This window comes from Sinohyriopsis cumingii, chromosome 7, assembly GCF_028554795.1.
Source record: "Sinohyriopsis cumingii isolate HCF-2022 chromosome 7, ASM2855479v2, whole genome shotgun sequence".
NCBI lineage: Eukaryota > Metazoa > Mollusca > Bivalvia > Unionida > Unionidae > Sinohyriopsis > Sinohyriopsis cumingii.
The window spans coordinates 47,637,060-47,663,283 of record NC_142967.1 but is presented as its reverse complement, the minus strand read 5'-3'; the positions used below and the strand labels follow the sequence as shown (position 1 = coordinate 47,663,283).

Here is a 26,224-nt window from a genome sequence, read left to right as displayed (position 1 = left end):
TTAAACTACTCATTCTCTTTATTCTAATCAGGGTGATAAATGACAATCACTTGTCGTCATACAGGAAAAAGATCCTGAGATCTCCTGTTTATTTCAAAAGGGCCATTAGTGAAACTGAAGCTTCTGAAGTTTCTGTATGTTATTTCATTAAAAATGGAATTCTTATGAGAAAATGGAGATCTCCTCTTTATTCTAATCAGGGTGATAAACGACAATCACTTGTCATACAGGAAAAAGATCCTGAGATCTCCTGTTTATTTCAAAGGGCCATTAGTGAAACTGAAGCTTCTGAAGTTTCTGTATGTTATTTCATTAAAAATGGAATTCTTATGAGAAAATGGAGATCTCCTGAGGTACCTGTTGATGACAAATGGTCAGTGAACTATCAGATTGTAGTTCCAAAACCTTACAGCCAGGAAATACATTGTCTGGCCCATGAAACTCCTTTGGCTGGTCATTTAGGGATCAATAAAACTTATCATAAGGTCTTAACTCACTTCCTCTGACCAAAAATTTTATAAAAGTGATGTTAGTAAATACTGTAGGTCTTGCCATACCTGTCAAATGGTAGGAAAACCCAATCAGAAAATACGTTAGGCTCATCTACAACCTATTCCTGCCTTTGACGAAACATTTAGTTGAATTATGGTAGATTGTGTTGGTCCCTTACCTAAAACCAAGTCAAGTAACCAATACCTGTTGACCATTATATGTGCATCAACAAGGTTTCCAGAGGCAAATCTAAAACAGTAAAAGTTTTGATAAAGATTTTTTACTCAGTTTGGCCTTCCCAAGTCTGTACAGTCTGATCGAGGCTCAAATTTCATGTCTGGAATTTTCCAGCAAGTTATGTACGAATTAGGCATCTGACAATTCAAATCTTCTTCCTATTACCCGGAAAGCCAAGGGACATTAGAAAGATTCCATCAGACTTTGAAAAATATGATTTGATCATATTGTTTTGATACGGGTAAAAATTGGGATGACGGCGTTCATTTACTGTTGTTTGCTGTTAGGGAATCAGTTCAAGAAACTTTAGGTTTCAGTCCCTTTGAACTAGTTTTTGAACACACTGTGTGTGGACCATTGTAGTTATTGAAAGAGAAACATCTTTCTAATGAAGATTCTGAAATTGATCTTCTTGATTATGTTTCTAATTTTAAGTATAAGTTGTCAAAGGCTTATGAGGTCACAAGAGCAACTCTGCATTCTACGCAATCCAAAATGAAGTCAAGATATGACAAAAACTCGAAGGAAAGGAACTTTCAGGCTGGTGATAGAGCCCTGGCTGTCTTGCCCATACCACAATATCCTCTTCAGGCCAAGTATTATGGTCCCTACACAGTTAACAGGAAAATAAATGATTTAAATTACATCATAAATACTCCTGGGAGGCATAAACAAAAACAACTCTGTCATATCAGCATGCTAAAAGAGTATATTGAAAGAAATAGCCAGTTTAAACATGCAGTTAATTTAGTTGTACCTGTCCCACTCAGTGAAAGTTTAAGTGAAGGAATATCATGGGATTGTACTGGTATTGGAGTTGCAAATCTTTGGAATTCATTAGTTATGAAAGATCTGGACCAGAAACTTTCACATTTGCAACAGCAAGAAAGAAATATACTTAAACAGTTATTATTTGAATATGAGCACTTATTTCCAGATGTTCCTATAAGAACCAACAAAATTTTCATGGCGTTGAAATTGTAAATTATAAACCTATCAAACAACACCCATGCAGGATGAACCCTCTCAAACAGGAATACTTGAAAAAAGAAATTCATATTTGCTGGAGAATGATTTTATAGAGCCCAGTAAAAGTGCATGCATACTTGTTCCAAAACCAGATAAAACTTTCTGTATGTGTACTTATTAATAGAAGGTAATAGTGTGACAAAACCAGATTCATTTCCATTACCAAGAATCGATGAGTATTGATAAGATCGGGAATGCCAAATATGCTACCAAATTTGACCTTCTGAAAAGATTTTGGCAAATTCCACTAAAGGAAAAAGCAAAGGAAATTTCAGCATTTTTGACCAGATGGACTTTATCAACATAAAGTAATGCAGCTTGGGAAGAAAGGGTCGCCAAGTACATTTCAGCTTCTCATGAATATGATTTTCTCTGGTCTAGACAATTGTGATGCTTATATCGATGATGTCATCATCTACAATGACACCTGGAAAGAACATTTAGCAACAATTCAGAAATTCTTGACAGACTCACTGATGCTTGTTTGACAATTAATTTATCTGAAAGAGAGTTCTGCCATGCTAGTGTAACTTTAATAGCCTAGGACATATCATGGGACATGGACAAGTTAAACCTATAGATGCTAAGGTCAAGACTGGATACTAAAGGAAATTTTGTTCCAATTTTTTTTATAATTGCTGAACCCCTGACAAATTTATTGAGTAAGAAGAACAAGTTCCTTTGGACTGAAAAATATCAGGAGGCTTTTGACAAGTTAAAAGCCATACTTAAAAGCGCACCAGTTCTTACAGCTCCAAATTTCAGCCAATCAGTTAAACTGTCTGTTGATGCAAGTGATGCTGGGGTTGGAGCAGTTTTGATGCAAGAAGATGAAAATAGTATTCAACAATCGAGAAGGAATATTGGGCTTTGATATTGGCATTACAACATTTTGAAGTTTAGCTTAGTTCAGCTCCTTCTACGATTATTGTTTTTAGTGACCACAACCCCCTTACTTTCATCGGCAAGATGAAAAATAAAAATCAACGACTACTAAGGTAGAGTTTGTTGTTACAGGAATATAATCTTGACATGAGGCACATCAAGGGAAAAGATAAATTTAATAGCAGATGCACACTGTATTATTTATCATATATAAGTTCTTTTTAACCTCTTGTATAACTACTCTGTGGTAAGAAGAAAGCTTTATCATATAAATCTTTCTTTTCTTTATGGGGGAAGTGTTACTTATATTTGATTTAATTATATCTGATTTAATTTTAAGTTTTAAAATCTTTTTTTTTCTTTCAATTTTATTATATGTCAAAATAATGTAGTTATGTTCGTTAGGAGCTTTTTGTTTAGAAAATAGTTTGACCTTGACTGTTTGTTTTTGTAAACACCAGGTGTTGACCTAGATCCTGACCGTGATTCAAAATTAGTAGCAACCACGTAAATAAGTTCTACTTTTATTTTAAAATGATTTGTTGTCAAGGTCAAGATGGGACTATGTGATTTAAGATGTAAACGATTTTTTATTTTGTTTCTTAGAGTAAAATGTTTGGTTTTCAGCAGGGTCATGTTAAGCGTACATGATATAAATATAACCACATGACCCTTATCCAGGGCATAAAATTCATGTTTTAAACCATCATATTAGAGTTGGGCTTTTTCCTTTACACTGGAAGATGTTGTGTCATTTGGAGGTATTTCAGATTACTTGGATTCAAAAGGATTAACTCATTTTTCCTGGAAAATATGTGTGCTCATATGAGATTCTTGAACAAAGACAGCTCTTATAAAAATGTATTCAGATTCCCAAAACCGGAGTGATATTTCCTGTTTCTACAAGGAATTGTAGACTTCAACTCTACAGGTTACAGCATTCTTTATTTTTCATTTTTACAGAATTTTTCCGGGAAATAAATTATTGTATTTTTCAAAGCTTGTTGTTTTCATTCTTTCTTGTGTTACTGTTTATTGGAGCCTAAACATGTAACATTAGATCTGACCTAATTGCAGAAATCAAAAGGAAAGGTGACCCAAGTTCAACTAGACCTGAGGTATGGTCATTATCTGCAATGGCTTTTCCTGTATACCAAGGGGAAAAAGTGTCAACAAGAACAGGAGAAACAAGCAATGGTAGAGTTTCTTGATTTATTTCTTACAAGTTTGATACAATATATATCTCTCACTTTTTAAAACGTCTTGGGGGTGGTGGATATTGTAATTGGCTTCTTTTGTCTGACAGGTAGTAAACATGGCTCAGAGCTTAAGGCATTGGAAATGTGACTAGAAGGGTGACAGTTTAATTCACATGTGGGATCAGTTTAATTTAGTGACCATGGTGGGCAAATTAAATATACATAACCATGGTGTGTCCCTTGGCAATACAAATTATATATACATAACCATGGTGTGTAACTGGGCAATACAGATTAAATATACATAATCACAGTGTATCACAGGACAAGGTACTTTACTTCCCTTGATATAAGATAACAGTTAAACTGGCCAAGTAGAAAATTTACCATAGAATTCAGTATAATTTGAAATTCAGTTAAAAGTAGTGAAGAATTAGCTTAGAAGCAGCACAACGTCATCAGGATTTGACAACTTTGCTCCAAAGTCCCCACCGTCAGGATAACTTTGAACTATAATGGTAACTCAAACTTGATCACTGACTGAAAGTGCTTTCAAGTCCCATGACAAGAGCAGTAGGAATGAATTTATAATATTTTCTTTCCTTAAATTTTAAAACTCAAGGAGTCTGAGACTCTTGTAAATGAGACTGCCAACTCCAAACTGATGCAGATGCAATGGTTGTGCCTTTACTCCATTTCCCAAAGTCCATTGAATTTCATTGTCTTCTCCTAGGCCTGGTTTAATTAAAGATATGCCAGAGTTGTTATTTTAGAATGAAATACTTAATTCAGAAATTTTGTAGGTTGCAGTTAATAACATTGCTTAAAAATCATTTATCTTTGAAAAGTGTTTGAATTCCCTGATGAAATATCTATATGAACCATATACAGTGACATCTAAAAGATATTTTTGGCCCAACCTTAAACAAGAATTTGTATGAGGATAGATAACATATTTTGGTTTTGACCACTTGGTCAGGGTCTGGAAAGGAGAGAAAGTATAGAGAGTGTCAGAGGTCATCTATAGCAAAAATGCGGTTTCCATGATAATTTTTCTATTTTTGTTTGATCAAAACTGTAAACATGCATTTGTTGGAAGGCAGACAAGATAAGGAACATATTTGTGGCATGGCTTCTGGGTTGCATTAGGGAAGTGAAAGGGTGGTGTAATGAAAACTATGGAAGTAGACTTGCCATAGTAAGTCATGGTTGCAGCTCAAGTTTTCTTTGCTTTTGTACATGTTTGTCAAAAGGTACCCTGAAAACAGTGAAAATCGTATTACAGTAACACTCAAGGTGGGTTATGCTACCTTTTTTACCAGCCTACCTGATTACTGACCATAGCTGGTCACTGAACAGCCTACCTTATTACTGATTTACAGTTGGGACATTTCAGTTGTTTTTAGTTGAAATGTATGGTAAATTTTCCTTCCAATATCTCATGAGTTAATGGTGAAAATTTGATCAAATTTTTTAGATGTAACTTGAAAGGATTCAACCAGAAAATATCTCAGTTTCATTTGGAAAAGCCTGAATATACAAGAATACCACTGCAATGAGATTAGCTGGGCTGTCCTCCATTATTTAAGTCATTGATTGCAAGACATGAAATAATGGTTGATTTTGATCTTCTTTTGTGTAGATTGTTAAATGAGTCAACAGTCAGATATATAACTATGTAATTACAATGCCATTTTCCATTGTTCTTGAATCAGACTTTGTACATATACAATGATAGTAGGAATATACATCATATATAACTGTCGGGTGGCGATGGGTTGGGTTGCTTAAGTTAATATTGTCTTGATATCCTGTGAATTCATGTAGATTCTTGATGTACCAATTTTCACGGCTGCTTCTAAGCACAAATTTAAATAATGATCCATATGGGGAAATTATCACAACTTCATTCCCCAGTGAGCAATTTAAAACACAGTAATAATGATCCATATGGGAAATCATCACAACCTCATTCCCCAGTCAGCAATTTAAAACACAGTAATAATAATCCATTCAGGAAATCATCACAATGTCATTCCCCAGTCAGCAATATAAAACAACGTAATAATGATCCATATGGAGAAACCATCACAACCTCTATCCCCAGTCAGCAATTTAAAACACAGTAATAAAGATCTATATGGGAAATCATCACAACCTCAATCCACAGTCAGCAATTTAAAACACAGTAATAAAGATCTGTATGGGAAATCATCACAACCTCAATCCACAGTCAGCAATTTAAAACACAGTAATAATGATCCATATGGGAAATCATCACAATGTCATTCCCCAGTCAGCAATTTAAAACAACATAATAATGATCCATATGGAGAAACCATCATAACCTCAATCCCCAGTCAGCAGTTTAAAACACAGTAATAAAGATCTATATGGGAAATCATCACAACCTCAATCCACAGTCAGCAATTTAAAACACAGTAATAATAATCTATTCAGGAAATCATCACAATGTCATTCCCCAGTCAGCAATATAAAACAACGTAATAATGATCCATATGGAGAAACCATCACAACCTCTATCCCCAGTCAGCAATTTAAAACACAGTAATAAAGATCTATATGGGAAATCATCACAACCTCAATCCACAGTCAGCAATTTAAAACACAGTAATAAAGATCTGTATGGGAAATCATCACAACCTCAATCCACAGTCAGCAATTTAAAACACAGTAATAATGATCCATATGGGAAATCATCACAATGTCATTCCCCAGTCAGCAATTTAAAACAACATAATAATGATCCATATGGAGAAACCATCATAACCTCAATCCCCAGTCAGCAATTTAAAACACAGTAATAATGATCCATATGGGGAAATCTTTACAACCTCAATCCACAGTAAGCAATTTAAAACACAGTAATAATGATCCATATGGGGAAATCATCACAACCTCAATCCACAGTAAGCAGTTTAAAACACCATAATAATGATCCATATGGGAAATCATCACAACCTCAATCCACAGTCAGCAATTTAAACACAATAATAATGATCCATATGGGGAAATCATCACAACCTCTTTCCCTAATCAACAAATTTAATATGCATTTAAGTGTCCATTTATTATGAAATCATAAAAATGTATCACAATAAAAATAAATTAATTTAAAGTATGCATGCAGTATTATATATTAGTGTTGCAGTATTATATATTTCCTATATACATGCAATATTATATATTTCCTATATACATGCAATATTATATATTTCCTATATACATGCAGTATTATATATTTCCTATATACATGCAGTATTATATATTTCCTATACACATTCAGTATTATATATTTCTAGACACAGATTGCAGCTTTGCATGAGGAGGTGGAGAAGATGAGAAAAGTGAAAGCAGAGAAGTTGCAGCACCTGGCTCAGCTTCGACACCTTAATATGCTGGATGAACTCATTGACATCCAGGTAACATAATTTTTCTGTCATCTGTGTAAGCATAGTGAGACATTAATTTCTCACATCCTTATATGTATATGATTGTGTTTTCTAGTATGGATCACCATTGTAGGATAGTTCTATCCTGCCTAACATGTGATCTTTATCCTGACTCTGGGCAGTTTTGACCTCTTGCTGTGAGCACAGTGTATACAAAGTAGCAAAACCTTCCTCATTTTATCATCACTTGAATATTCTCTCACAGTATTCAAAATAAACAAAAATTTTAACAGATTTATGCAATTAAAGGAGTATTGGTCGATGTGAAGTGTTCCACAAATTATTTTTATTTTGTACTGATCGATATAGCTACATGTCTGGCTTCTTTACTCCATTTCAAGTCAAAAAAGTCATTGTTTTAAATGTTTTTGTTTTTTTCAAATTGTATTTACACTAATTTTGCTGATTAAATAAATTGTAGATCAAAGTTGAATCAAGGACTATTTCATTAATGTTTGTCTGACTCAATTAATCTTATGGATAAATTGGAATTATTTTTTTTACATGTTCTCATTTATATCAATGCAAGCTATGTGCAATACACAACTCATTTGCTGTGTATTACAATTATCATTACAGTCTCAACAATTGTTCTTTGAAAGCTAAAATGTGTTTAAACATCACTGAAAGTTTACACTGAAAGATTTGGTGTAAACCTAACTTTTTATGCTTTGTCTTGGGTAAGGAAATTTTCAGTAGGTGTACTGCCATTTGAAGGTTACAGCAATACGCCATTTTTATAGTGGCCCTCAGTTTTTGTTATAAAATGTGAGAAAAAGAATCCCTCATATATGCTTTTGTGTAGGACAGGAAACCTTCCCCCTTAGGATTAAAATTTGTGTCAGACACTCAGCACAGCCTTAATTATTGCATTAATAGTATCTGTTCAGCCCTTGTCCACTTCAATTGAGAATTCTGGATTATACCTTTGCTTTGTAAATATAAAGCCCATTTCAACTGAGACTTCTGGATTTGTACCTTTGTAAATATACAGTCCACTTCAATTGAGACTTCTGGATTTATACCTTTGCTTTGTAAATATAAAGTCCACTTCAATTGAGACTTCTGGATTTATACCTTTGCTTTGTAAATATAAAGCCCACTTCAATTGAGACTTCTGGATTTATACCTTTGCTTTGTAAATATAAAGCCCACTTCAATTGAGACTTCTGGATTTATACCTTTACTTTGTAAATATGAAGGCCACTTCAATTGAGACTTCTGGATTTATACCTTTGCTTTGTAAATATAAAGTCCACTTCAGTTGAGACTTCTGGATTTATACCTTTGTTTTGTAAATATAAAGTCCACTTCAGTTGAGACTTCTGGATTTATACCTTTGCTTTTTAAATATAAAGCCAAAAGAAGTACCCATTAGAGTTACCACAGTTTTCAATATGCTGTAATTTTTTTGTTCCTTAATTAGGAAAACAAATGTATGTCGTTATTTTTCTTGAAGTTAAAGACAAATTATAAGGCTTCTTTTTTTCCCCAAAAAATTCCGAAATGGTCATTATTGTACATTTTCATCCCTGTAACATTATAATCAATTGATCCTGCTAATAGTTCAGCCTGGTTCAACTTATGTACTAATGCACTGACTGGATTGTCAAGGATGATTTTGTCCAAAACATATTATGGCAAGGTTTTTCTTCATCTGCCAGGGCAAAGTTGCTCTGCCATTACCTGTTTCAGCGTCAAGACCAGTTGGCAACATGACACCACTCTTGGCTTCAATTCCTATTTTTCTAACTTTTACATTTTCCTCTTTGAGGACAATACATTAACCCTGTCACAATCCAAGACTTCCATTCCATGAATTTTAACACATTGAGTCATCCTGGAAGAGGTGATATTCATCTCAGCAAGAATCTGTCCAGTTTTTCACCTATATAGGCCCCGCTTACTCACCTTGTTTGCCAAATGAAACCTCACCTTGGTCTTGACCTAGCTCAGCTTGCCCTAGGTTGAGCACATCTTTGATCCTTGCTGAAGCAGTTATGTTACAGCACCTGTTTCTAAATAGCACTAAGTTCAGCCTGCAGGGTGAGCAAGCTGCAATTTGCTGTCCATGGATTCAAAATACGCGCAGTTTTGTTTGACAGCTCAGTTGAAATAATATTGGTTTCATCAGTTTAATGTAAAGTCAGGAAATCAGAAAATAACAATTCATCAGCACTCTTTGATCAACCTGTTGTGTAAGGCAAAGCTTGGTTTATATGCTGAGATCCTGTGTGACATGCACATAGAGCATTCATGGCAGCCATCCAAGGTCCCACCAAAGCACTGGCCTCAAGGCTAAAGTATATTGTTAGAATGGTTTACTCTGACCTCTTACAGGATCAGGTACACCTTCCTTATGAAGATCTAGGCTCATGAAATATGAGTGATTTCGATGAACTTGGTCTATTTTTTTAAATATAATATCTGTCTGAGACATTTAGTTAGCTTGCTGTCATGTCAGATATACTTTCTCCAATTTCCTTTTATGTTGTGTGGCATCAAAATGGAGGGAGTTGAATCATCAGCCAATGGTAACTGCCTGGGCAGTTATCATACCCTATTCATCACAGCACAACCTCAGTTCCAGTCAAGACCATAGATTTCACTGGATCCACCCGAGAAACTTTATCTTGTATAGCAAATGCCAGGTACAAAGCCTCACAGTGGCTGTTTTGCACAACTATAAGCATGTAATCTTTGATTGTGCTGCCTTCACATTAAGAAAAGCTGATCCCTTCAAGAGAGCTGTCATTATGCTGGTGACATGGTAAATGTTGGATGCTCATACATTTCATCACTCTTACACATAATGGTAGTGTGATCGAGTAATATATTCAGCAGAGAAAGGACATTATTTTTATAGTAAATTATGTTCTTCTGTTAATACTTTCCTGATCACATTACTATCAATCAGTGCCTCCCACCCTTTCCCAAAGATGTGAGCATCCTATTAATAGTTTTGCTCAAGTATAAACTAGTAAACATCTGGAATATGGGTGGTGGGTGGGTGGCAGGCAATGTCATATAATCTGTAAGAGTTTCTTTCATTTGTCCCCATGATATGTAGATGTAAAGACAATTTTCATCTTTCAGGGAGGGCTGGATTCGAGATGTAGTAGAGTAAGTATTCTCAGAGAAACATAATTTACTTTAAAAAAGTCCTTTCTCATGAGATGGGTCATTGTAAATAATCTTCTAAAGAAATAGACTCCATTTATTAGCCTGCCTATATTAAGTTTGGAAGAGTTTATGCTATTGCATCAGCATCAGTGTGGTGCAGACAGCAGATTAAAGGTTTTGTTTTAAAGGCTTTTTTGTTATGGCCGATACTAAGGCCTATGCATTAACTCATTAACCCCTGGAGGTTTCTGTCGCTTTTGCCTGAAATGTGAGTAGAAAACACATTTTGGGGGCTATTTCTGAATACATCCTAATACATCGACTTCCAAGAGATTTCCCATTAACCTAATGCCTAGTTGTGTTAGAAATGTTGTTTTTCATTGGCTATTTCGCTCGCACATGAGTAGAAGGGTTAAAGTTGGAGTTTTTTTTGTGCTTAACCAACCCATCATTTTTGTATTGAGACTACTCTTTATTCCAAATGTCCATCTTATCCTACTTTTTGCAAAGGTTTGCTTGTCTATGTGCAGTTCAGCCCAGTCTACCTTATTTCTGAGGCCAAATATAGACTAAAATCCGATCACAAAATCGGATTCTGACCATTTGCGAATTTTGTGTGGAAAAAAATCAAGTCCAAAAAATTAGGTTTTTCCCTCTGTGTTTTGTGTTACAACTAGAATGTCCAAATTGTTTGATCACCCACTTTAATGTATCATACATGACCTTGTCATTACAAAGCTCTACAGTAGGCTACTACCTCCTGATGCATAAATGTGGCACCAGGGGTTAATTTGTTAAAATGTTACTGCTATGTGTTTATTAATATTTACCTCATCTTGTGTAATAGTTTTCCCCATTTTTTTCTAATTTCTTCTAGTTAAAGCTGTGTTTATGGTTTGCTGTTTGTAGACAGGAGGTTAAAGTTTATTTGTACAGTTTTCTTTATGGTTTCTGTTTATTAAATAACATATGCGTGACCTTATTTGTTTACCCAGATTTACTGACTTTTATGCAATTTATGGAAAAAAGGTTTTTGTCAGATTTTGTGCTTAACGTTTTGTCTGTGGCTTGTAAGGAGGAAGTGTGCATTTAAATTTCAGTTCTGTGTGTTAAAGAGTATGTACATGGCCTTATTCACTTCTTGTTTTTAAACCAATATCTTTTTTTATATACAACCACCATTTTAGTGTAACCTATTATACTAACATGGTGTCTGTCCAATTAACTTTTTTCCTGTCCACACAGTGATTTCTGTCCTACAGCACATACCAAAGTATATTAACTTGGGGGGTCAAAGGTCAGGGTTACTAAATAATAGTAGAAAATTATTTCTGCACATTAACATTAATTCTGCTCAACCAAACCGGATCAAACTTTCTGAATCACTTGAAATTTGAGTAAGGAATAATATTATGTTATGTGTATACTATAATATAATAATAAACTGTTTGAAATCAAAGGTTATAGTTCGGAATCTCTAAGACTGAAAGAAGAAAAATGGTTTCTGCACAAATATTTCAATTCTCCATCATGGACATTTCACCAAGTTTGAGTAAGAAAGAAACCTGTTGATTTTTTGGGGTCAAAGGTCATGGTCATCATGACCACAAAAAAATAGTTATTGCATAATAACTTAGTTCTAGATTATATAATTTTACAAAAGTTTGTGGATGACTTGCACATTGTGTAAGAAAGAAACCTGTTGATTTTTTGTGCTCAAGGTCATGGTCATTGTGACCAGAAGAAAAAAAAAGCTATTGCATATTAATTAATTCTTGTTCTAGATCACATACTTTTATGGAAGTTTGCAGATGGCATGGAAAAGGCCTATTGATCTGGTAATCAAAGGTCAGAGTTATTGTGGTTTTGTAGAATAATTGAGCAAGCTCCCTCACAAAACTTTCGTGGATGGCTTGAAATTAGAGTAGTTTTGAAACCGATGGATTCTGGTGTATCAAAGTCAGAGGTCATGGTCATAGTAAGTCGAATAAGAAAATAATTGTTTACACAGTAACATTAGTTGAGGACTTGGTAGAAGCAACCATGCCCTTATGGTACTACACAGAGGATTGTTAGCATGGGCAGGTATATAAAGTACTCTTCTTTGCATTTCATTTGTTTTCAGTTTCCTTTCACATTTACATATCAACTATAATCATATTTTCTTTGTTGTTTAATGTTTGAGAGCTGAATGCCTCATTTTGCCATTATTGCTTCATTTCATTGTTTCATTTTGTTTTCATACATTTTAAATGAAAGTGTATTTTTTTCATTTCTGAGAGTGTTTGTGGGAGAGAACTGTTGCTTTTGTTTCTTGTTTTATTCAAAGTATACTTTAATAAAATAGCAAACACCCTTTGTTAAATGAGCATTGACTTTATGATTGAAATTTAGAAAACTTCAACTGCAATAAATACAGAATGATATTTGTTTAGTATTTGTCAGCAATGAAATGTTCTTATTTTAATTCATTCAGTTAAAAATTGTACAGATACAACCACTGGTGATGATCACAGCAACGATGTTTGTTTATGTTTGCCTTGACAAGAACAGAGTCATATCTTGTAAGGAATGAAAAATCATTTGTCAGTGTAAAGAATCTAATCCTGGATTACCATGTGAATCTAATCCTGGATTATCATGTGAATCTAATCCTGGAATATCATGTGAAAGGCATTTGACTATGAAAATTTATTTTAAGCTTGAATACATTCCAATTTTTAAATGCATTTGCGCTTTGTTCCATTTAATTTGTCATTTACTGTTCAGCATTTTGCATTTTGTGCTCTCTATGTTCTTCAAAGTTTATTCTTCATTTTCGTTACCATCATTATTGTGTTCGCAACACTTTGTTTTCCATTCACTCTTTGTTCTTACTGTATTCTGTTTTTTGTTTCAGTGGTAAAGTCATCCATTTCAAGTTCTGAATGAAAGGGGAACCATTACATCAATTATCAAAGTTCTCTGCATTGACCTAGATAGCCATATTTAAGATCCTTCCAGCAGCTCAAATTTTTGAAACTTTTTCTTTTTTTCTTCTTTTTGTGTCCAACCCCTATATTTCCCTACTTTTTCCAAAATGGCCCCACTATCCTTACGTTTTATAAATTTTATGTTGAAAATCAATTAGACACTGTATGAACAGCCATAGCAGTGCAATTTCAGATATGGTCTCTGTGACATGGAAATGTGTGTTTAAGAGTCCGCGGCAATCTGGTATATTATGTAAGACCATGCATTTGTTCAAATTTTTGAATAGCAAGTCAAGTAATAGTTTTATTTTTCAGTAATTTACATAAGATTTTGGGAGCCCCGAGTGGCTGAGTGGTCTAAAGTGCTCACCATTATGGATCACTGCCATCTCAATTCTGTCTGCATGGGTTCGAGTCTTAGGCTTGGCCAATATGGGTACATGAGAAAGCTTGCCAGTAGCTTCTCATGGGTCAGGGGTTTTCCCTGGTTCTTCCTCCACCATTTATACTGGCTGCCATGTGTAGCCTATCTTGTGCTGAAAATGGCATTAACCCAACAACAAAAACATAATTTTTTTATTATTTTCTTTATAAAATATCCTTATTTTCTGCTACTTTTCCAAATTGTAGATCTATTGGTCAGAATGACTTATGGGATGACCTATTTTCCATCATCTGTTAGCTGTCTAATATCTTTCTGTCCGATTGCAAGTTCATTATTGCTACTGGTTCTATACTACTTGGAGGATTGCCATAAAAGTTTACACACATGTTCATTGCAAGGTCAGGTTGGACCAGAATGAAAATGGTGTTGCTCGGGCATCCACTGTTGCCACCATCTAGAAAATGATCCTATCATCCAGAAAGGATGGTCAAATCAGCATGGGGTTCCATTAAAAGACTTCTGATGTCTAGTTGATCCTAAATGAAGATGGGGCCAATTTGAAATCCAATATGGCAGCCATCCTGAAAATCTTGTGCTTGCTAATCCTTCTGAATGGAAAATCAGATTGATGCAAGGGTTTTCGCAAGAACACATTTTAAGATGTCTAGTTGGTCCTTGAAAATGATACTACTCAGGCATCCAGTATGGCTGCCACAATGACCATATTGGAAATCTTATCTCCTCAACTCCAGAACAGATTGTCCTGTCAGCATTAGAATTTCACTCAAATACTTATTATGGTGTCTAGTTGATCATATATGAATATGGTGCCAATCTTACATCCACTATGTCCACAATGGCAGCCAGCTTGAAAATCTTGTTTTTGCAAATCCATCTGAATTGATTATCATATTGATAGAGGGTTTTTGCCAGAAAATTAAGGATTATATCTAGTTGATCATGTATGAAAATGGTGTTGAGCAGACATCATATTGAAAATCTTGTCACTAATTCTCCTGAATATCATATCAATGTGGGATTTTCACCAAAATTCTTCTAACGGTGGCTTGTTTTTCCTAAATGAATGTGGTACCAATCATGCCCCCAATATGACTTATTAAAAAATCTTATCACTCAAGAATGCAAGAGATCGTTTCAGCACTCAAAAGTTTAAAAGCTGGAATGGTCCTATCTTGAATTCATGATAATTCTTTTTGGACAGTAAAGTGTCAGTCCCTTTGAGAGACTTTTATTAAAAGCAGCCCAATTTTATCCCTACTTCACAGAGGGTTGCTGGAAAGACTGTATTTACACATCAGGTTTGTGAACAGTACCAGCTGCTTCGTATCTGTGATATAGGTCACTTCCTGTTAGTATCACACAGTTAGAAATTGCCAAGTTATTATGTATTTGCAAAAATTTGAGTTTAATTTAATCAAAAGGGTATGAAAGAGTTGTTGTTGTTGTTGTTGTGGGGTTTAACGCCATTTTTCAGCACACGATAGGCTATACATGGCGGCCAGTATTAATGGTGGAGGAAGAACCCGAGAAAACCCCGGAAAGAACCACCGACCCACGAGAAGCTACTGGCAAGCTTTCTCACATACCCACATTGGCTGAATCCTAGACTTGAACCGCCGCAGACAGAGGTGAGATGGCAGTGATCCGTAACGAAGGGCGCTTTAGACCACTCGGCCACTCGGGGCCCTGGTATGAAAGAGCAAAGTCATTTATTAATTGCAGATTAATAATGTTTGTGAAAAATTGATTTGAGCCTATTTGGAGGTAAAATGTTCAAATATCATACTTTTGAAGACTTTTCATCAATATAGTTTCTTGCTGAGTCCTGACATAAAGCTCTTGTGTCTAATTAGAAATCTTTAAAATACCAACAGAAGCTTTTTTGCACATAGCACTTCAAGATTGCAGAGTTTCACTGATAATGTAAATGAAGATTTTTATCCATCCATATTTTCGACCATTGCACCAGTCTGTAATCTGCCTATTATGTTCATTATTCACAATTTTGTTTGACCTGCAGGTATCACTTCTCCAATGGTATTGTTGTGGCTTTTGCAAGTATTGATTAGTCTGACTTGCTTTCATGGGACTTCTTTTCTTTGAAACTCTTGCACTCTTTCAGCTATGCTATTTATCAGAGAATTAGGTTATCAGGGTCAGTTGGATTTAGGGTTAATATAGGCTTAGGATTAAAGTTATGCAGGAGTGGATTTGACAAATTCTGTAAAACTGTTACTGATTTAAATGTGCTTACCTCCTTCCAGAGACAAGGCCTAGGACCAGTCATAGCAAATCTTCCACAGCTTCAGAAAAACTACAGTGATCTGGCCCATGCATTGGACACAACCCGCCACCAGATCCGCACAAAGGGAGTATACATCCCTGACAATGAGGAGGAATTCCTAGGTAGGATAAATTATGTCATCTTCTCTGTTTCTTAAAAACGTGAAGTGATAATACTGGAGACATGTATTAATTAGTTACATGGGTTATTAGACCGCTCCGGTGGCCTAGTGGTTAGAGCGTCCGTCTCAGAAGCATGAGGTTGTATCTTCGATCCCCAGGCGAGTCATACCAAAGACTTACAAAAATGGTACTAACAGCTGCCTCGCTTGGTGCTCAGCATTGAAAGGTTAGTGTTAGGACTGGTTGGCCTGGTGTCAGGATAATGTGACTGGGTGGGACATCATGCTACATGTCTGCGGCATTATGCCCCAGTGCTTGACATCACTATAAACTGCCTCACTGCAGACATCGTAGCGATATGACTGAAAAATTGTTAAAGCTACATTAAAAATCCTAATCAAACACACAAACATGGGTTGTTAGTGATCCAGTATGAAATGATACCAAATCTTTTTAAAATTTAAATGATGTGGCACTTGCAGTTAGCCACTTAAGTTTTGTTCAGTTTTAGTATCACTCCATACAGGGCCACCAACAGTATGACCCCAGCTCTATCTTTGCAGCTTATTTTCATGTGGAAGCCAAGAAACCTGTATGTATGTGTGATTTGGATGTTTAACATGGCTTTAGCAATTTTTCAGCCATATTACTATGATGTCTATAGTGTGGCAGTTTATTGTGATGTCTAGCACTGGTGCGTCATGCTGCAGACATGTAGCATGATGTCCCACCCAGTCACATTTTATTCTGACACCAGGCTGACCAGTCCTAATACTAACCTCTTAATACTGAACACCTAGCGAGGCAGCTGTTAGTACTATTTTTTAATAAGTCTTTGGTATGACTCAGCCGCGGTTCGAACCCGCATCCAAAGCAGACGCTTTAACCACTAGGCCACAGGAGCTGTTGCCAAGAAACATTAAGCAGCCTATAATAAAATGACATTTATGATATTATGTCACATTTACTTCCAGTATATGATGCTCAGACTTGTCTGATATATGTAGCAGTAACCTGTTTGATACAGTAGCATAATTATTTCATTGGTAGACAAGTTAGGGTCAGCAGGTACTATTTTGACCAACTTGAACTTTGGCTTTTTTCCTAGGTGCCCTTGAGACAGCCCTGGCTGAGAGTGAGCATTTACTTGGGCAGATAAGTGTGCTTTCTAGGCAGAAGTCACAAAATGTCACTGCTGTGGCAACAGGCTTAGAGACTTTGGAGAAGGATGTAGAGAATATGACACAGGAGCTAAAAAGGTAATCACTGTTTATTGTAGGGCAGCATGAATGAGTAATTTATACTCTTTGCCTTTATGTTATTAACACAATTGTAGACATGAAATGATGATAATCATTGAATCAGATAAAATGTGGTGTTTATTCCAGAAATGAAACAATGAGCCATTGATCATTTTGAAAAGTGTGGTCAATTAGTGAAACAAGCAGGTTTCAAATACTTTTGCCTGTTTCTTGTTTATTAAAGAAATTCAAATTCATATCAATTTGTATTGTGGATTTATTAATTTTGACAATCTTCATTTTTCCATGGGGGCCCTGAGTCGCTGAGTGGTCTAAAGCACTCACCGTTATGGATCACTGCCATCTCACCTCTGTCTGCGTGGGTTTGAGTCTCGGGTTCAGCCAATGTGGATATGTGAGAAAGCTTGCCGGTAGCTTATCATGGGTCGGTGGTTCTTTCTGGGGTTTTCCCGGTTTCTTCCTCCACCATTAATACTGGCTGCCATGTATAGCCTATCTTGTGCTGAAAAATGGCGTTAAACGCTACAACAACAGTTACAGCAACCAGCATTATATGCTTTGAATCAGTTGCCATGGAGACTGCCTACAGCACTGTTGTCTACAGTTTCCTTGTCTGCTAAAATCACTGTGTCCTTTGTTCAGGACCTGTCATGAGCCTTCCATACTATAATATGAATTCCTTATTTTCAAGTAACCATTCCGCTGTTGAATTTATTTTGGACATTTGAATCTACATGGTGTACACTAATTTGGAAATAAATGCAGAAGTGTTTTTGATGTAGATTTCATCTTCTCTTCATTATGAACTATCTCAATGATCATCGAATATGTTCTCTTGATTGGTGCCAAAGCTGATCAAAACTGGTCAGAAAGATTTGTGAGCCAATGAAATTGATATATAATTCTATGGCACAGAGTGCACTCGATTCAGTGTTATGTACTTTCAATTTGTAATGTGATTTACCTTTATCCATAATTGAGGGTAGAAGTTGGGCCTACCTGACTGTTTTTCTTATTTTTATAAACGTTACAATGGTAATTCTTGTCTGTGATTGAGATTATATTTTAAGATCATTATTACTTTGAGGTAAACATATTTGCACATGTTGAATTCAAGGTCTAGCTTTCTTGTTTTAGAAATAGAGATTGTTCTAGAAGCAAGCTGCATTCAAATTTAATGGAACATGACCCTCATCCTGGTCCTGTTATTGTGTCTTAGCTTTTTTACACAGTTGTTTACATTATTCATTCCATATTCCATGTCTTAGTGGATTAAATGTGTTCAGTTATAATTTGGGAAGAATTTTTTCAAGTTAATCATTAGAATTACAAAGTGCTCATGGATACTTTTCTGACTAAATAACTATTTGGGGATTAATTATGGATTTATTCAAAGACATTTTGGATAATATCTTTGTGATAATTCTATGCTATTGATACATCAATACATTTAAGGTTGGATTTCATTTGGAAAACACCAGTGAAATTCATTCAGAATGCTCATAATTTTGGACTTGTGATGGAACTTGTAGGACTATCCAGATTTAATTTACAATACAGTATGTTCTTTGTAAATTGTTACTTTGTGTTATAGAGAAACATATTATTTGATGAATTTTCCTCACTCTATTCTGTTAAGTAGTTTAAGACCATAGCATGGTAACATCAGTAAGCTTGGGATTCACTTGATTGACCTAAATCCATTGAAATGATTGTCATCTTTATTTTCTTGGTTCATTTTTATACACATTATGATCACTGCGGAGGGAACTTTTTTGTTCCAATGATGAAAAATAAGAGTCATTGATGCAAGGATGCCATGTATAAAAATATATATATTACCATGAATTATGCAACTTTTTGATTTAACTAAACTTAGTGTGTGGATATATTTTGACATAGTCCAAGACACGTTCACTGATTTCTATACATGATATCTGGTCCTAGGTCAATTTGGTTATGTGAGAGTTTCTAAAGAATTTCAGAGATGATATCAATTCTCAGCAATTAAAAAGAACAACAATACTGAAGAAACAGTCCTATCATGGATTCCTTGAAATTCTTTTTGGCCAATAGAGCGTCAGTCTCTTTGAGGATCCTTACATGCTTTGCATGTGACTTTCCTTATTACACAAGAGAATTTTGCCACAGTAGTTACAAGTTCATTTGGGATAAAATACTCTTCTAAGTGTTAAATAAAGTAAATTTCTACTGTATTTCCCCCAATGATTAGCAAGTGCTTTAAGAGAATTGCATCTCAAACTTTTAAAACACTTTTGAAAACTTTTAATAATATGATGTTTGTAATAAAGCCTCCCTAACATGTCCCAAAATTACTTTGGAAGACTCCTGGGTTTATCAGTTGTGTTTTTAACATTTCAACACTATGATACTTTTATGATTATAAGCCCCATCCCCTCATTTTTGGGAATGGGTGGTGGTAGAAATTTTATGGAAAATTCCATTGGTATTATCATAAGAGAAATGTTGTAATTAATACATATGCAAAGTAAGATTTTCTGTTTCCCTTGCAGAAGTCAAGAGCTAATCCTTGCCACAGAGAAGCTACACATGGAGGAGAATTCCCTAAAGGTACAGGCCATTCAAGATCACTGGGCCTGATCACAAACTCCCATCAATCATTTTGGTTCAGACTACATGAAACAGTTATATCTTTCTCATCTCCACATCCAAAATGAGGCCAAAGGGGTGTCAGGGGCAGAGAGAATCTTTTAATGTTGTTTTTTTTCTTCTTCTCTTTGCTCTGTTAGCTTGTCCTTAAGTCCATGTAGTAGTTTTGTAAGTGTTTTAGTGTATATGCTCTCATTTGAATAAGGATTAACAAATCTTTTCTGTGAGCACAAGGGTCTCCAGAAATATGTGTGGGCTATGATACCATATGTACATGTTGTGTGCAACTGCAGGCAGTATAGACCATGAGCTGCTGTCACATAATATGCCAGCTGATCATGGTGTATATTGTTGGTTCTAATATTTACTCCTAACAAACTGCATAGCCCAGATATGCTGGTACATAATGCAATGGCAGACCTGTGTCTGTGAATTTTGCAGTTTGAATGAGCCAGTATATACATTATGTTGAATTCATTTACTCTAATAGGCAATTATTTTATTCATAAATTGTTAGTTGTTTCAGAAGATAACTTTAAAAAATGCTTCAAAAGGCGACTAGTATAAATTAAAAATACTTCGGAAAAAGAAACAAATAATCCTTATAACTTTTCTCAAGCCCACATTAGTGGTAATCAAGATATAGCAGTCAATATTCTGCCATGAGAGTAGTATTGGCTGTTTGTTCATTTTAGTTGAAGTGTTTCGACAATGCTTTTATATTCGGCTTGACATGCACGTCCTGGCCTTGTTTTATAAAAGCACCTTGTTAGGTTACTGACTACTCTTTGGATTGTCTTTTGCGTATACCTTCATTAGAAGCTGACTATGGACCTTTCACAAAGTAAGTACATTACAATTGTGCCAATAACATTGTACAGTATAAATATCACAGATGATGGCATTACTTTGATTTTCGCCAAACTTAGTTTGGGATCTGTTCTCCTATAATTCCTAACTATTTTGAAAATGGTACATTTCTTGACATTCTGTTCTTATGTTACATGTTTAGGCTCGAGTAAATAGTAACACAATAAAGAATGAAAACAACAAGCTTTGAAAAATATAACATAATTTAGTTCCCTGGAAAAATACTGTAAAAATATTTTAAAAAATAGAACTTACGGTTTCCAGAATCAGATCCAAAATTAATACAAGAATAATCCACGAATAAAGATTTTGCAGTCCTAATATTGAAATGTTATGATTTCGAGTTTGAATCCTGATGAAGAATCCAAGATGGAAGGCGATGACGTATGCTGTAGCCTGTGTTGACATCTACAGTTCCTTGTACAAACCCAATAATTTGTCCTCTGGTTTTGGAAATCCAAACAGAATTTTTGAAAAATGTCCTTGTTCAAGAATTCAATATGAATACAGTAATATTTCCAGAGATACTAATTAATCTTTTAGAGTCCAAATAATTTGGAGAAAAATTAACTAATAACTCAAAAACTCAAAAGTTCATTTCTGTCACAACAGAGGAAAACAACTTGACATCAAGTGTTTAAAAGCCCTGGACTCTCAGATCTCTCTCTTTCTAAACATCACATTTAATGCTAAGTATTTCGCAATTTCAGAAATGCCTAACTGTGAAATATAGTGCGAAATAGAGGATGATGTGATCATGTTTACATGTAAAAGTCACATAGCTCCTGCATGTCCTTGATAAGAACCAGTATTTTACTCCTAGAAAAAGTTGTTTACTTGACCCTCAATCAAGGCCAGGAAGAAACAAGTGTTTCTATCATTAGGTATATAAGTTAAAACTCGGGTCAAACTGAATTTTCTGGAAAATATCAAATTCCTGGTAAACAAAATTACATTATATTGACATGTAAAGAAAATAAAAAGATTCCAAAACCCAAAACAATCAAATCAAATCAAACACAACTTAAATCGAATATATGTAACACTGTGTACAGTTGGATCTGTGACATTTTTAGTACAGATCTCAGACATAACCATACAAACTGTGCAATCTAAATAATCAGCGCATTTATTTCTTCCATAAATAAGTGTAGACTAAATGTGCTTACATTTTATTTGTCATTATCATAACAACTTTGAACCACATTGGTACCTCAATATAAAGGGCATCTGTCCATAAAGGACACAATTCTGAAGACCCTTTACAGTCCTTGACACAGATGTCCTTTTCATAGTATTAGGTGAAATGCAACTGTAAACTTCTAAGAATGGATTCACAAATGTTTTCCTTTATGACTCAATATCCTTTTTATGAAATGTCTCCCAAAGCATGTTTTTAAATACTCTTTAGTTGACCACTTTATGAGTCTTTATTGTTATTGCACTGATTACAAGGAAATCTTACTGAGCAGATATTTCCAATTACAAAATACCTGTGCAAAAAGGACAGTATTTATAGAACCCTTTTATTTATTTTGTTGAGCCTGTATTGGTAGAAGCTTATCACAGAAATCAAGTTATTGTCTATGTGCACATCTGAGCATACATTGGTCCACACCATCAGGGTCTGTGCATATCTGTCCGTACATAGTTCCACAACATCAAGGTCTGTGTGTATCTGTCCATATATTGGTTGACACCATTAACATCTGTTTTCATATCAGTGCATACATTGGTCTGCACTATTATATTCTTGTGTGCATATCTGCATACAGTGTCCACTTTATTAAGGTGTGTGAGCTTATCTGTTATAGATTGGTCCACATCACTGTGTGCATACATTGGTCCACACTATTAAGGTCTGTGGTTATATATGTTCATACATTGGTCCACACCATTAAGGTGAGTGTGCATATCTATATACATTGGTCTGCATTATTGATTAAGGTCTGTGGTTATATCTGTTCATACATTGGTCCACACCATTTAGGTGAGTGTGCATATCTGTTTACATTGGTCTGCACTATTGATTAAGGTCTATGGTTATATCTGTTCATACATTGGTCCACACCATTAAGGTGAATGTGCATATGTGTATACATATGCTTGACAGAAGTCAATCTCTTTTTATTTCATTTTCACCTTTATATAAAGGTCACCTGCCCACAAAGATGCATTTTTGTGATTAGTGTCTTTTATAGATAGGGTTCATTGTACTTTTAAATTAGTCAAGAAATTTCAAATAGAAATGCAATAGTATTGAAATACTGATTTTTAATGACTGTTTATCAATCCTAAACTGAATAGAATTATTTTTATAAGCTCTTATTTGCTTTTTTATGCCTCCACCATTATCTGTGGTGAGGGCATTTTCATTACCCATGTCATGTCTGTTTTGTAGTTCATCATGTTTCATAAAGCTGTATTTTGCAAAATTTATTTCAGCTCATTAACTTTTGAATTGATTAATTGATTGAAACCATATTTGTTATGAGACTAAATATCAAATTGAACAAACATTATTGCTTTAACCTTTTTTCCAAGAAATTTTTAACAGAGTTATGGCCTCTTTTTGACTTGGAAGATTGTCCTAGCATCTTTATACATGTTTTTTTTCTTCATTTATACATTATTATTGGTTGTTATTATAATTGGATGCATCTTTTGCATCTGGATCAGTTAAGTTTATGGGCTTTTTTCTCCAACAACATTATAGAAAATGTTTTGAATTTACTTTAGTTTAAAATTTATTTGGAAACATCCAGCACTGAAATATCTCTGCTTCTTCAGCTTGATTGCTAAAGTACCATCTGTTGTTGATTACAAGTCAGATCCAGCTCTAAACTTTATAGACCTAGATCTGCTGTTGCATAATATATATGCAGATCTGGGTCTCTGCAATTTGTTATCTGTAATTATAGGTTACTGCATTTGTATGGGAAAATATGAACAAGTTTTTTGGATGGAAATACTGCATGACCTTGGGAGTGCAGTATGTCCATCTGACAAAATGAGTTCATATTTTCCCATACAAATTCAGTAACCTTTTTATTATATGCTCATTTTTGTTTAACTACCTAAGGCTTAATAATAAAATACATTACAAGAAACAGTGTAGTTGATTTATGTTTTATTCCAAAATAAATTCACAACCGTAGATTCTTTAATACACAATAACAGTATTCATGCGTACATAGCTCTGCCCACCGACCTCTTAACTTCATTGCGTACCACGCGCTCAGTCACTCATTTGAAAAAGAAATCCCATTTTGCTCTATCTGAAATTGAAATTTAAAGTCATATTATGAATGACTGCACCCCTGAACAAAGTTCCCAGCTGGTCAGGAATGGAGGAATTGAGTTGTTCTGTCAATCCAGCTAAATTCTGATTATCTCCTTTTGGGCATTTTCCGCACGATGTACATGTGACTTGAGGGACTGGTGTTTACAATAAGCTGGATAACTGTTTATGTTCTGCCTTAGAAAATTTTGAATCGTAAGCTGGAAAAATATTAAAGTTTTTAAATCTAAATTCTCAATAAGATGCTGGATTCGACATTGTTTTTTAGAGAACAACAAGTTCTTTTCATTTTGGAGTGCAGTACAGTCTACTCTGTAATGTGATTTCGATTTCAAAACTATAGTCTGGATTATAGGCCTTCATATTACAGTACATTTCCGCGATGTGGATCAGTATTTGGAAAACAACTTAATTCTTATTACCAGGAAGAACCCACAAAATACATTTTGAGGAGATTAAAGATGCAAAAAGGCAAGTAGATTTATTCTCATTATTATTACCAGTTATAGATGACATATTTTTATGCCCAGTCACTTGCATGATCTTTGTTGGAGGGACACCAGCTTTCGACAGGGTTGTTACAGTAGTCTTCCTTACTGAATGGTTGGTAATTCTCCCCTGGATTTCTGCCCTTTCTGTGGCTCGTTTCATCTGAGTTCCCAGTTGATTAAGCCCCACTGGTCTCGGATAATACCTGCAATTTTTAATATTTTGTCCAGTAAAATATATATTTTTTATTTTTTAAATGCACACGTTCATAAAAATCCATTTACTTATATTTCTTAAGGTTTCTTGACGCATTTCATGTGAAAAGTATTTGGTATTTGCAGAGTACAAAATTTATTCCATGTTTTTCCCATATGTTTTGTTTACTTTGATATAATTTTATTTTCAGTTATTCTTTTTATTGTCGGAAAAAAAAATACGATATTTTTTCTTTATTTGTATTTTTATTTTAAATAAGGACATTAATTGAATCTTTAGAAATATAATTACCATATCTGGGAAGTTTCAGTCAGTTTCTGCATTGGAATTGGTGTCAAATGAAAGGGGCTGTCGGCATCCATCATTTCCAAGGGCCTTCGTTTCAAATATTGCAGGTAAAGATGAACAAGGTCTTGCTCCGGTGTTGTTCCAGTAGAAAAAATGCAAGGTATTGTTAATCTGTAGTCACCCTTTCCAGTACCATCAAAGGTTTTGCTATCCCTCTCAGCATATTGAAGATGTTTTGTACCGGTTGAATCTGTGAAAACTGATACATCTCCAAACTTAAATTTTCTATGCTCATCTCGGCCTCTAAATCCAAAAATTTTTCAAAAAAAGTAGAACAGGGAAAATAACAAAGCAGCTGGCGTGTGAGAGCCCATTTCACTGGCTGAAAATAAAGCTTCTTCGTCATTGTGGCCTATCGGCTCTGATGCTCTTGCTTTTCTTCCAAAACCAGCCTTTTTCCATTGCATTTTTTTAGAATTTAGTGCTTTGATTGATTTTTTAAATGGACAGTCTCTAAGAGAGATGGAATACCCTTTGGCCTTAAGATGTCATTGTGTGCTGTTTCTTTCGGAATTGAAAGAGTATGGCTCATACTCGGAACCATTAACTTTGCGAATTGTTGCAAACATCTCGGATAAATACGTGTTTAAATGATCCGAATTATATTTTCAATGAAGCGTGTCTCACGTTTTTTATCATACAGACATCGCTGCACATTTCTGATATCATGTTCATTTGCCTGCTTTGTTGAAAGTTTCTTTTGTGATTCTATGAATTCATCCACATCATCAACTCTGGCATATCTATTTTCAAATTTGCTCAAACAGCTGGTCTACTTCATCCACAGACAAATAAAATAAAGCAAAAGTGCTGGCGTCTGCATCCATTGTTTGTTTACAGTAGAAAGTAGTTCCTTTATGCATGTGAATGCTATATGTGAATTGG

At 34.8% G+C, this 26,224-nt stretch overlaps 1 protein-coding gene across 2 annotated transcripts in view; it reads left to right on the top strand.

The window, feature by feature from the left end:
• The window catches only part of LOC149795157 (uncharacterized), a 106,569-nt gene extending 81,767 nt beyond the window's left edge, over positions 1-24,802 (top strand). The window contains exons 12-17 of one of the 2 annotated variants that reach the window (XM_089964884.1): positions 3,721-3,840; positions 7,166-7,285; positions 10,412-10,438; positions 16,081-16,222; positions 17,331-17,481; positions 20,019-24,802. In XM_089964884.1, the coding sequence (XP_089821010.1) occupies positions 3,721-3,840; positions 7,166-7,285; positions 10,412-10,438; positions 16,081-16,222; positions 17,331-17,481; positions 20,019-20,106 (648 nt within the window). In that variant the 3' untranslated portion in view covers positions 20,107-24,802. The remainder of the gene's footprint in view (positions 1-3,720; positions 3,841-7,165; positions 7,286-10,411; positions 10,439-16,080; positions 16,223-17,330; positions 17,482-20,018) is intronic. The other variant, XM_089964885.1, reaches the window with a different exon arrangement.
• The last annotated feature ends 1,422 nt before the right edge of the window (positions 24,803-26,224 follow it).